Below are 13,050 nucleotides of genomic sequence, written 5' to 3'. Positions count from 1 at the left end.
CCGAGCTGGATTACTCAGAGATGCTAGTTCAGGTTTTAAAGCTGTGGTGTGGCTGGAGAGAGGAGGCCCTGCTGATTGCTGTGATGTTTGGATCAGTCAAGATTCAAGAGTTGTATTGTCCTGTGCACAGTAAACAGGCAGTTACCCTGAACAATGAAACTCTAACTTTAGCAAAGGCCAAGACTCGAGGACAGTAAACTGCAACAATGGAAAAGACTATACACATAATTAGACTAGAAAATAATTTAGATTATAACTAGGCAAGGAAGTATACAAGTGTATATTTATCTGTTTTATTTACTTTATTTAGTTATTTATAGTGCATTCAGCATCGATCTGAAAAGCCCTGATTTCGTGATCAAATTTTTGGTTCTGCTGTTCACACTGTATAAAATGTGAATTATATCTAACATCAGTACAGAATAATATAAAACTGAATTAGAACTACTTTTAATATGAGAACTAATATAAACTGAATTAGAACTACTTTTAAAATGAGAACTAATATAAACTGAATTAGAACTACTTTTAATATGAGAACTAATATAAACTGAATTAGATCTACTTTTAATATGAGAACTAATATAAACTGAATTAGAACTACTTTTAATATGAGAACTAATATAAAACTGAATTAGAACTACTTTTAAAATGAGAACTAATATAAACTGAATTAGAACTACTTTTAAAATGAGAACTAATATAAACTGAATTAGAACTACTTTTAATATGAGAACTAATATAAACTGAATTAGAACTACTTTTAATATGAGAATTAACATAAACTGAATTAGAACTACTTTTCATATGAGAACTAATATAAACTGAATTAGAACTACTTTTAATATGAGAACTAATATAAACTGAATTAGAACTACTTTTAATATGAGAACTAATATAAACTGAATTAGAACTACTTTTAATATGAGAACTAATATAAAACTGAATTAGAACTACTTTTAATATGAGAACTAATATAAACTGAATTAGAACTACTTTTAATATGAGAACTAATATAAACTGAATTAGAACTACTTTTAATATGAGAACTAATATAAAACTGAATTAGAACTACTTTTAATATGAGAACTAACATAAAGTGGATTAGAACTACTTTTCATATGAGAACTAATATAAACTGAATTAGAACTACTTTTAATATGAGAACTAATATAAACTGAATTAGAACTACTTTTAATATGAGAACTAATATAAACTGAATTAGAACTACTTTTAATATGAGAACTAATATAAACTGAATTAGAACTACTTTTAATATGAGAACTAATATAAACTGAATTAGAACTACTTTTAATATGAGAACTAATATAAACTGAATTAGAACTACTTTTAATATGAGAACTAATATAAACTGAATTAGAAAATGCTCTGAGTGGTCAGGACGCTCTGTAAAGAATGCTCTGATTGGTCAGGACACGCTGTAACTGCTCTGATTGGTCAGGACTCTATAAACACTGCTCTGATTAGTCAGGACTCTCTGTAAACACTGCTCTGATCTATTCTATTCATTTTATTTATGTATCTATAGCACATTCACCATCAATCTGAAGGTACAGTAGGTAAAAGTGGCCCAAATTAATGTGCTTTGGATTAAATGAAAATGCTTTGGACCGTTCTCAACGGCTGGAGTGATGTAAAAATTGCCACAGATTGGATATGGATCAAATCTCAGTACCACATTTGAAAGTGGACCAAATCTGATTTTTAAAAAGTTTGATTCAATGCGATTTGTGCTGTTCACACCACACAAATGAGGTGAATGTGTCACATATACCTCCTCATGGACCTGGGCTGGTTGAAGTTCTATAGAGAGGGGAAGGCTGCTCTCTCTCTCTCTCTCTCTCTGTTTGTGTGTGTGTGTGTGTGTGAACTTCCAATTTTACAGGAATGCATGAGACTATGAGGAATGAGAAAGAGAGACACTAAGAGAATGAGAGCTATAAAAAGGAAGCAAAGAAACAGCAATAAAGAATGATGAGGGAGGGAGGGAGAAAGAGAGAGCGAAGGAAAGAGAGAAAGAGGGAGACAGTAAGAAACATGGAAATAGGTGAAAGTGCATGGCAGAAGGACTGAACTTTAATGTGTGTTTGTGTGTATGTGTGTGTGTGTGTGTGTGTGTGTGTGTGGATAGCTGCAGTAGACACCATATATTTGTACTAATGTTATCATAAAGAGGCTGAAGTCATTTTAACACTTTCATCAATTAGCCCCCCCCCCCCCCCCCCCCCCCACTTCTCTCTCTCTATATATATATTTCTCTTTCATGCAGTGTGCTGGAAACACTGAGGTGTGTAATCAGAGTTGAAATGTGTGGAACGAGTGACTCACCTGCTTTCATCCCCCCATACAACACATAGAAAAACAGAGATAAAACAGAAAAACAGAGAGAGAGAGAGAGAGAGAGAGAGAGAGAGAGAGAGAGAGAGAGAGGCTGAGTCTCACTGCAGTGAAGGATAATGAGCACACTAGGCTCTCCACATGGACCTGGACCTCCTTCCTGCTCTCTCTCTCTCTCTCTCTCCACTCTTTTTTCTGTCTCTCTATAAATGTATTGTTTCATTATCTCTTCCTATTAAAGAGTGTGTGATTCAGATTGGAATTGTGTATCTGTATTTAACAGGTATAGGTCACGTTGTGGGGACCAAAGGCTGTTTACAAACTAATAATGTAGGGACTTCTTTCCCTTGTGAGGACCACAAACTCATTGTACCACAATGTACTGTTTCATTTGAATGAAAAAACATGGTTTAGGGTCAGATTTAGGTTTAGGATTAGGGTAAGGTTTAGGATTAGGGTAAGGTTTAGGATTAAGTTTAGGATTAGGTCTAGGTTTAGGCCTTGGTTTAGGATTAGAGCTAGGTTTAGGTTCTGGATCAGGTCTAGGTTTAGGTTTTGGATTAGGGTTAGGCCTAAGTTTGGGATTAGACTCAGGTCTAGGTTTTGGATTAGCGTTAGGTCTAGGTTTAGGTCTAGATTTGGGATTAGACTCAGGTCTAGGTTTTGGATTAGCGTTAGGTCTAGGTTTAGGTCTAGGTTTGGGATTAGACTCAGGTCTAGGTTCAGGATTAGAGTGTTAGTACTTATTGGTACGAATGGAAGTCAATTTACTGTTCCCACAATGCACGAAAACAAACGTGTGTATGAGTGTGTGTATGCAGGCTGACTGGAACACTATTTTCCTCCGCCACTGTCCCAGAGGCCTTAGTGGCAGCTGTTTGGCAGATGTGTGTGTGTGTGTGTGTGTGTGTGTATGTGTGTGTGTGTGTATGTGTGTGTGAGCATGTCTGGTTTTCTGTTCAGAGCCAGAGCTGTTCCTTCCTCTCATTTATTTCTCTTTCTCTGTTTTGGTTTAAACACTACTAGTAGTAATATTAATAATAATTGTAAAAATAATAATAATAACAGTAATAATAATGAGCTGGGGTCTACAAACTTTTGGCCATATAGTTTCTCTCTCTCTTTCTCTCCCTCTCTCTCTCTCTCCCTCACACACATACACACACACACAAACGCACACACACAGAAAGAGTGAGAAAGAGACTGACATTTTTAAAATGATGAACTTTCGTGTTGTTGTAATCGATTTGTACATCTCTCTGTCTCTCTCATGGAATAAAATAAAATTAATAAACAGTAACATTATTGATTAACACACTGTCTCTCTCCCTTTGCAGCGTCAGTGTTCCCGGAGGATTTCTCCATCCTGGCCACGGTGCGGCCCAAAAAGGGCAGTCAGTCGTTCCTGTTGTCTGTTTACAATGAGCAGGGCATCCAGCAGCTGGGGCTGGAGGTGGGCCGTTCTCCTGTCTTCCTCTATGAAGACCACCTGGGCAAACCCGGCCCTGAGGATTACCCGCTGTTCAGAGGGATCAACCTGGCGGACGGAAAGTACGACTCCCATGCACTGGTTACAAAATTCTGTTTTCCTGTCATAACGGGGACGTTGAGTCCCCACGAGTTACAGAACTAGCTTTCTGTGGCCACTGATGCACGTTGACCGTCTTTCCTCTGTGTGTGTGTGTGTGTGTGTGTGTGTGTGTGTGTGTGTGTGTGTAGATGGCATCGTGTGGCGATCAGTGTCCATAAACAGAGCGTAACGATGATTGTGGACTGTAAGAAGAAGACGACGCGAACGCTAGCACGGAGTCCGAACCCCGTCATCGATACCAAAGGCATCGTGGTGTTCGGCACACGTATCCTGGATGAAGAGGTGTTCGAGGTGAGTGAGGACAGAGCAGGGGTTTATATGCTCTTACTGAAGGGTAGCACAGGGTCACAATAACTACACTATCCACTTCATTCATTCATTCATTCATTGTCTGAACCGCTCATCCAATTAGGGGTCAGAGTGGGTCCGGAGCCTGCCCGGAATCACTGGGCGCAAGGCAGGAACACACCCTGGAGGGGGCGCCAGTCCTTCACAGGGCGACACACATTCACTCACACATTCACACCTATGGACACATTTAAGTCGTCAGTCCACCTACCAACATGTGTTTTTGGACTGTGGGAGGAAACCGGAGCACCCGGAGGAAACCCACGCAGACACAGGGAGAACACACCACACTCCTCACAGACAGTCACCCGGAGGAAACCCACGCAGACACAGAGAGAACACACCACACTCCTCACAGACAGTCACCCGGAGGAAACCCACGCAGACACAGAGAGAACACACCACACTCCTCACAGACAGTCACCCGGAGGAAACCCACGCAGACACAGAGAGAACACACCACACTCCTCACAGACAGTCACCCGGAGGAAACCCACGCAGACACAGAGAGAACACACCACACTCCTCACAGACAGTCACCCGGAGGAAACTCACGCAGACACAGGGAAAACACACCACACTCCTCACAGACAGTCACCCGGAGGAAACCCACGCAGACACAGAGAGAACACACCACACTCCTCACAGACAGTCACCCGGAGGAAACCCACACAAACACAGAGAGAACACACCACACTCCTCACAGACAGTCACCCGGAGGAAACCCACGCAGACACAGAGAGAACACACCACACTCCTCACAGAGTCACCCGGAGGAAACCCACGCAGACACAGGGAGAACACACCACACTCCTCACAGACAGTCACCCGGAGGAAACCCACGCAGACACAGAGAGAACACACCACACTCCTCACAGACAGTCACCCGCAGGAAACCCACGCAGACACAGAGAGAACACACCACACTCCTCACAGACATTCACCTGGAGGAAACCCACGCAGACACAGGGAGAACACACCACACTCCTCACAGACAGTCACCCGGAGGAAACCCACGCAGACACAGGGAGAACACACCACACTCCTCACAGACAGTCACCCGGAGGAAACCCACACAGACACAGGGAGAACACACCACACTCCTCACAGACAGTCACCCAGAGAGGGACTCGAACCCACAACCTCCAGGTCCCTGGAGCTGTGTGACTGAGACACTACCTGCTGCACCACTGTGCCTCCCACTATCCACTTATTGTCCAGTATTGTCCTGTTGTGTTCTCTGCTTTTCTCTGCTCTCGCTGTTAATGTGGATTTGTTTTAAAAACAGTGGTTTTATATATTTTTGATATTATTATATTATTCTTACATTATTATGTTGTTTATATCATCATTATCTCAGTGGCGTAAAATGGTCTTCAAAAGACAATAATATCGTTTATTGCAATACTTTCTGGGACAATATATCGACCGCAAGAAATGGGTACTTTGACAGACCCAGCACAGGGTCCTGGTGTGTGTGTGTGTGTGTGTGTGTGTGTGTGTGTGTGTGTGTGTGTGTGTGTGCCAGCCTTCAGCAGTGTGGTGTAAAAGTGTCTCTGCAGTGTTTCAGTGCGTAATTCTCTTAACAGTAGTCTGCACTTGTAGAGCACAGGTGTGAAGTGTGTGTGTGTGTGTGTGGTGGAAATGTAACTCATGCTTTTGGCTTCAAGCTACACCTTTACCTGACATTTCAGAAGAGTGATTGCAGTTTGTAGTGTGTGTGTGTGTGTGTGTGTGTGAGGCAGAGAGAGAGATCCTGCGTGGTTTTGACGGGAAATTAAATTAAAGGAGTGTGGTCTCTGAATTTGCACAGTACTGTATACAGTACACAGAGAAAATACAGTTTTTATTGTTTGTTTTTGTCTGTTTATGTGTGAGGGAGTGTGTGTGTGTGAGAAATGATCATGAGAGAGAGAGAGGGGGGGGGGGGTGTATGGAGGTGGGAGGGTGGTAGTTGGAAAGTTCTGGTCAGTGAAACATGTTCCAGCTTTGAACTTCGCCTTATTTCATGATGTCATCTGGGGGCTCCACTGCATTCCCATGCATTACTCTGTGTGTGTGTGTGTGTGTGTGTGTGTGTGCAGAGAAGGAAGTCTGCGTTCCTTTTTCAGGAAAAACCATAAAGACACGTCAGCAGAAGCTTTTATTTATTTATTTATTTTTACAGTTCAGAGATATTCCACACTCGTCCTCTTTTATCCCCCACTCCTCTTCTCTTCTGTCTTTTTCTCTTTTCTCCTCCTCTCCTCTCTTCTGTTTTTTCCTCCTCTCTTCTCTTCTCTCTCCTTCCTGTATCTTCTCTTTCCCCCCCTCTCCCATGTGTAAAGCACTGTATTTGGATGCTGATGATCCACAGATGTTCTGCAGATGATTGTTCTATGGAAACAAAGCGGCCAATCACAGCAGATTTTTTTGCTTTCTACTTTTGTCAGCAGCCAATGAGAAGGAGGAAGGGGTGGGTTTTACACCACTCCTGCTTAACACAATTTGTGTGTGTGTGTGTGTGTGTGTGTGTGTGTGTGTGTGTGTCTGGAGGGATAAACTTTGGGCTTTGGACTGAGTTCTGCTGCAGCTGTGGCCTCCAGGCTCTTCCTGTCTGTTCTTCTCAGCTTCATTTGAATGTTTTTAGCATGTGTTCTTAGTTTTCCTCTGCCTTGTCCACCTCTGAAAACAATGCAATAAACAGGTAAACTGTGAAGATAAACAGGTAAACACTGCTGCTATACCTGTAAACAATACAGGTAAATACAGCAGGTAAAAAGTAATCACTGTAGGTAAAAATGGCATGTATACAAGTAAACACAGTTAAACACTGCAGGTAAACACTAGGCAAACATGTAAAAACTGCAGGTAAACAGTTAAACACTGCAGGTAAACACTGTAGGCAAACATGTAAAAACTGCAGGTAAACAGTTAAACAATGCAGGTAAACACTGTAGGTAAACATGTAAACACTGCAGGTAAACACTAGGCAAACATGTAAACACTGCAGGTAAACACTAGGCAAACATGTAAACACTGCAGGTAAACAGTTAAACACTGCAGGTAAACACTGTAGGTAAACATGTAAACACTGCAGGTAAACACTAGGCAAATATGTAAACACTGCAGGTAAACACTAAGCAAACATGTAAACACTGCAGGTAAACACTAGGCAAACATGTAAACACTGCAGGTAAACAGTTAAACACTGCAGGTAAACACTGTAGGCAAACATGTAAACACTGAAGGTAAACAATTAAACACTGCAGGTAAACACTGTAGGCAAAAATGTAAACACTGAACGTAATCAGTTAAACACTGCAGGTAAACATTGTAGGCAAACAGGTAAACAGTTAAAAACTGCAGGTAAACACTGCAGGCAAACATGTAAACACTGAGGGTAAACAATTAAACACTGCAGGTAAACATTGTAGGCAAACAGGTAAACACTTCAGGTAAACACTTCAGGTAAACAGTTAAATACTGCATGTAAACAATGTAGGCAAACAGGTACACACTGCAGGTAAACACTGTAGGCAAACAGGTAAACACTGCCTGTAAACAATGTAGGCAAACAGGTACACACTGCAGGTAAACACTGTAGGCAAACAGGTAAACACTGCAGGGAAACACTGTAGGCAAACAGGTACACACTGTAGGCAAACAGGTAAACACTGCAGGGAAACACTGTAGGCAAACAGGTACACACTGCAGGTAAACACTGTAGGCAAACAGGTACACACTGCAGGTAAACACTGTAGGCAAACAGGTACACACTGCAGGTAAACACTGTAGGCAAACAGGTAAACACTGCAGGGAAACACTGTAGGCAAACAGGTACACACTGTAGGCAAACAGGTACACACTGCAGGGAAACACTGTAGGCAAACAGGTAAACACTGCAGGTAAACACTGTAGGCAAACAGGTACACACTGCAGGGAAACACTGTAGGCAAACAGGTAAACACTGTAGGTAAACACTGTAGGCAAACAGGTAAACACTGCAGGTAAACACTGTAGGCAAACAGGTACACACTGCAGGGAAACACTGTAGGCAAACAGGTAAACACTGCAGGTAAACACTGTAGGCAAACAGGTAAACACTGCAGGTAAACACTGTAGGCAAACAGGTAAACACTGCAGGTAAACACTGTAGGCAAACAGGTACACACTGCAGGGAAACACTGTAGGCAAACAGGTAAACACTGCAGGTAAACACTGTAGGCAAACAGATAAACACTGCAGGTAAACTTGTAAACACGAATTAGAAACTTTTAAAGTAAAAGTTTCAGGGAGAGGGTTACCATCAAACACAAACACGAAGCTCTGACACAAGCATCAATTGAGAAAATTGCAGCGTGCAGCTCTCAGCTCAGACAATACAATGTGTGGATTAAGCACGAAAATGAAAAAAAAAGAAAATGTGCTACACTCGTATGAACTGATGTTGAATGGCGCTGAAGACGGCATCAGCTGAGTCATGGGGCCTCTGTGCTTTTTAAGTATTCTCTCTTACGTTAAGCGTGGAAGAATTAGTGCGATGGGGAGGTTTTCCCTTTTTTCTCCATGGAGGCTCATGTGCAGCTGCTTCGGAGCCTCTTATTTTATTGGCTAGTGGTTTTCCACAGAGTGTCCACAATGGGATCACACCTTATAACTAAAGGGTGTCTACAGACTTTTGGACACACTGCAGTGGCTGGAGGGTCGAGCTGCGGTTGTGTTTGTGCTGAGTCATGGTCCAGTCTCTCTCTCTCTCTCTCTCCGGACAATTACTCAGCACAAAAACATACCGCGGTCAGACCACGGAGCTTCACGGGTGAGAGGGAGAAAAGAAGGGAGAGATGGAAAGATGGATGGACCGATCATTTTTTTCCACAGAAGAGGGAGTGAGTTACAGTAATGCGCTACAGATGTGTGGGGCCACAATTACCCAGAATCCTCTGAAACTTTTTACCGGCTCTCGAGAGGAGAGAGGTATGGGTTTCCCACAATGCACCACTGTCTGGCTACAGCCGTCGAAGACCCTGAAGACCCACACTCCCACCTTATGCAGAGAGGGAGGGAGGGAGAAACATGAAAAGAAGAGCAGAAGAATGAGACTGAGAGACAGAGAAAGAAGGAAAGAAAGAAGAAAAAGAAAGGCAAGAAAAATATAGGGTGAGGACGTCAAGAAAAGGAAAGAGAGAGAGAGAGTACTTGATGCTTCTGGTGTGCAGATCTCCAGACGGTGTGTGTGTGTGTGTGTGGTTTTGGGTTTTGAGTGCTGAGAATGCCCAGACCTCGGCTCTGGTGTGTGTGAGGCTGTATGCACGTGCACCGCTCTGTGTGTGTGTGTGTGGGTGTGTGTGTGGAACATGTCTTCCTGCCTGAGTGAAGTTTAGTGTTAGTTTCATTGCTCTCAGCTCCGCCCCTCTGTGGCTCAAACTGGAACTGCACTGTGGTGTTGTACCTAAAGGAGACCTCCACCCCAATTTTCAGAATTCCATTTTCAAGTGGTGGAGGGTGTGTTGGCGTTCAGTGGTTCACTGAAGAGAAATTTTGAGGAGAAATGTCTTTCCAATGGTGGTGAATGGAACTAGGTCTCTCTCTCTCTAGCTCTCTCTCTCCACTTCTCTCTCTCTCTCTCTCTCTCTACATCTCTTTCTCTCTCTCTGTCTCTCTCCACTTTTCTCTCTCTCTCTACATCTCTCTTTCTCTCTCTCTCCACTTCTTTCTCTCTCTCTCCACTTCTTTCTCTCTCTCTCTCTCTCTCTCTCTACATCTCTCTCTCTCTCTCTCTCTCTCCACTTCTCTCTCTCTCTCTCTCTCTCTCTACATCTCTCTCTCTCTCTCTCTCTCTCTCTCTCTCTCCCTCTCTCCACTTCTCTCTCTCTCTCTCTCTCTCTCTCTCATTAGATTTATTAAGCAATCAGTAAAGATGTCGATGACATACCAATGTCATGAAAGAACAACCACAGGATACAATAAGACACACACACACACACACACACACACACACATCAGCTTTCCTTCCTCATGTAATCCTAATAAAACTCATAACATGTGTGTGTGTGTGTGCATATGCGCTCCCTCAGTTCCAGCAAAGATCAAATAGGACACTACAGACAAACAAGAGCAATCAATCACTCTAATAAACGTATGTGTGTGTTGGGTGTGTGTGTGTGTGTGTGGGGGGGGGGGTGTTTATTGCATCTTGTTATCCTTGAATCCAGAGAGAAAGAGAGAGAGAGATGATAATAACTGTGATTGTTCTTAACATTATGAAACTGCCAAACACACACACACACACACACACACAGTGCTAATATAGTTGTGTTGAATGTGATCTAATGAGAGACTCAGACTTGAACTGCGTGACCTCTGTGCTGAGCTGCAGAAGCTCACAGGGCATTCTGTTCTGTTCTGAACCAGTGTTTCAAATCCTGAATATAGTTATAGAGTCTAATGTCTGTTCTAGATTCTGTTCTCGATTCACAGTTTTATCATTTTCATTTTTATTTTTGCATGTTTATTATTATTATTATTATTATTATTATTATTATTATTATTTAGTCTGTTTTAGAACCTTTTGATGTTCTATTTCTGTTCTGGAACCCTAGTGTTCTGTGGTATATTATGTTCTACAACCAGCCAGTGCTTTTTATTATGTTCTAGGTACACTTAAAGTTCTACTTGTATAGAACTGTAGAACCTCTGAGTGTTCTGTGTTCTGTTGTTATAGAGCCAGGGTTCTAGCTTCATTTCTGGGACCCTTCAAAGTTCTAAATTTTGTTCTGGAACTTCTGAATGTTCCGTGTCCTACTCTAGAAGCTCTGTGTGTTCATAGATCGTCTGAGAGTAGGACTGTGTTCTAGATGCTCTTTTTGGTTCAGTTAATTCTCTCTAAACCTCAATCTCCGTTCAGCCTAGACAGCCTTTTGTTCCTCTCTCTCTCTCTCCCTTGTAAATCTTCATTAGATGATGTATGTGTGTATATACTTCCCTCTCTCTCTCTCTCTCTCTCTCTCTCTCTCTCTCTCTCTCTCTCTCTCTCTCTCAGTGTGTGTGCCAGTTTCTTCATGCCTGAAGCTGAAACACGTGTCATTTCCTTCCATTCAACGTAAATCTCTCTCTCTCTCTCTCTCTCTCTCTCTCTCTCTCTCTCTAAGAGTGGACGTCTTTGGGTAGGAACTTCTGCAAATGTCAGCATACAAGAATGTGTGTGTGTGTGTGTATGAGAAAGAGAGTGAGAGAGAAAGCGAGAGAGAGAGAGCTATAAACAGGGAGAGTACAATGTTAAAGAAATAAACACTGTCACAGTACTGCATTCGATCACTGTTGTTACTCACTCAACTCACTGAAGTACCACTTTCTGAAGTGTGTGTGTGTGTGTGTGTGTGGACCATTGTATGGACCAAAACCTGTGTACACACCCACATTATGGGGACTTGTCTTCCACGTGTGGATCATCAGAGGGTCCCCATGATGTAATAATTACATTTTAGGATGAAGAAAGGTTTTACACTTGTGTTAGGGTTAGGGTTAAGCTAGAAGGACCAAAAATGTATTCAATGTCCCCACAATTCATAGATAAAACGTTTTGTGTGTGTGTGTGTGAGTGTGTGTGTGTTTTATCTCACCTCATTGCTCACTAGCAGCTCAACATGTCCCACATATAGAGTCCACACTGTTCTGGATGGTTCACCTGACAACAGCGTTATGGAATTGTGTTTATATTGGAGTTGATTGGCTAATGGAATGGCCACAAGGGGGCTCTGCTGACACCTGCTTTTCTTCTACTGCTAGGAGAGAGAGAGAGAGAGAGAGATAGATAGAGAGAGAGAGAGAGAGAGAGAGAGATTATATATATATATATATATATATATATATATATATAGAGAGAGAGAGAGAGAGAGAGAGAGGTGGCTTGATTCGCTCTAATCTGATTGGACAGTTCTGGCGTTCAGATGGAGTTCCTGGTCTCTGAGTCATTTCTGCTCTCAGACCCTGACCCACTTTTTACTGTGTGTGTGTGTGTGTGTGTGTGTGTGTGCGCTCTCTCTGCAGATGTTTCACTGTCTTGTTTATTAGTTAAGTCATATTCTCCTGTTCTTGATTAGCTGCTGGGGAGAACCGTTTCTCCTGTCTCCTGTTTGTTTATTTGTTTGTTTATGATTTGAAAAAGCGCATCACTTCCTGTGAGGGATGCACAGTTAAAGCAGCTATCAGCGTTTTGTACTGTGTGAAGTGGCACTAAGTAAAGGTGATGAGTCCAAATGCAGGGCACATGGGTGGACAGGTGGAGTTGGGTTAACCGTTTCCTGACTGTTGCGTTTCTCTCTGTGTTTTCAGGGTGATATTCAGCAGCTGATGATTGTAGCAGACCACCGTGCTGCCTTTGACTACTGTGAACATTACAGTCCTGACTGTGAGGTCGCCGCCCCGGAGCAGCCCCAGAACCAGGACCCCAACACAGACAATTATGTGAGTCTCATCTCTGCTGTGATAAAATAACAGTTTAAAAACGGAAACATGTTAATTGTGGTCAGTTCCACCTCCACAGCGCCTCTCTCAGGCTCAGCTCTGCTGTAGGCGCAGAACACGTGACAATGTACTAAATAATGGTGACACATCACTGTTATATCGATTAGTTTTATTCTGTCCCCACTGTGTGTTCATGTACTGTCTCTTTAAAACCACGCTACCAAGCTGTAGTCACGTGATTCTGCCACATGGAAGCAACCTAAACGCAGAGGCCGACCGAGCAGCTCGTACCAAAGAAAAACACGGCG

At 42.5% G+C, this 13,050-nt stretch overlaps 1 protein-coding gene across 3 annotated transcripts in view; it reads left to right on the top strand.

Moving 5' to 3' along the window:
* col5a1 (procollagen, type V, alpha 1) overlaps nt 1-13,050 on the top strand; it is a 104,296-nt gene that overhangs the window by 31,151 nt on the left and 60,095 nt on the right. For all 3 annotated transcript variants that reach the window (XM_066646583.1, XM_066646585.1, XM_066646584.1), the window contains exons 3-5: nt 3,696-3,909; nt 4,078-4,240; nt 12,611-12,742. In XM_066646583.1, coding sequence (XP_066502680.1) covers nt 3,696-3,909; nt 4,078-4,240; nt 12,611-12,742 — 509 coding nt within the window. The remainder of the gene's footprint in view (nt 1-3,695; nt 3,910-4,077; nt 4,241-12,610; nt 12,743-13,050) is intronic.

Source organism: Hoplias malabaricus, chromosome 15, assembly GCF_029633855.1.
Source record: "Hoplias malabaricus isolate fHopMal1 chromosome 15, fHopMal1.hap1, whole genome shotgun sequence".
Taxonomy (NCBI): domain Eukaryota; kingdom Metazoa; phylum Chordata; class Actinopteri; order Characiformes; family Erythrinidae; genus Hoplias; species Hoplias malabaricus.
Note: the sequence above shows the minus strand (reverse complement) of the source record. Positions and strands in the feature narration are given on the sequence as shown.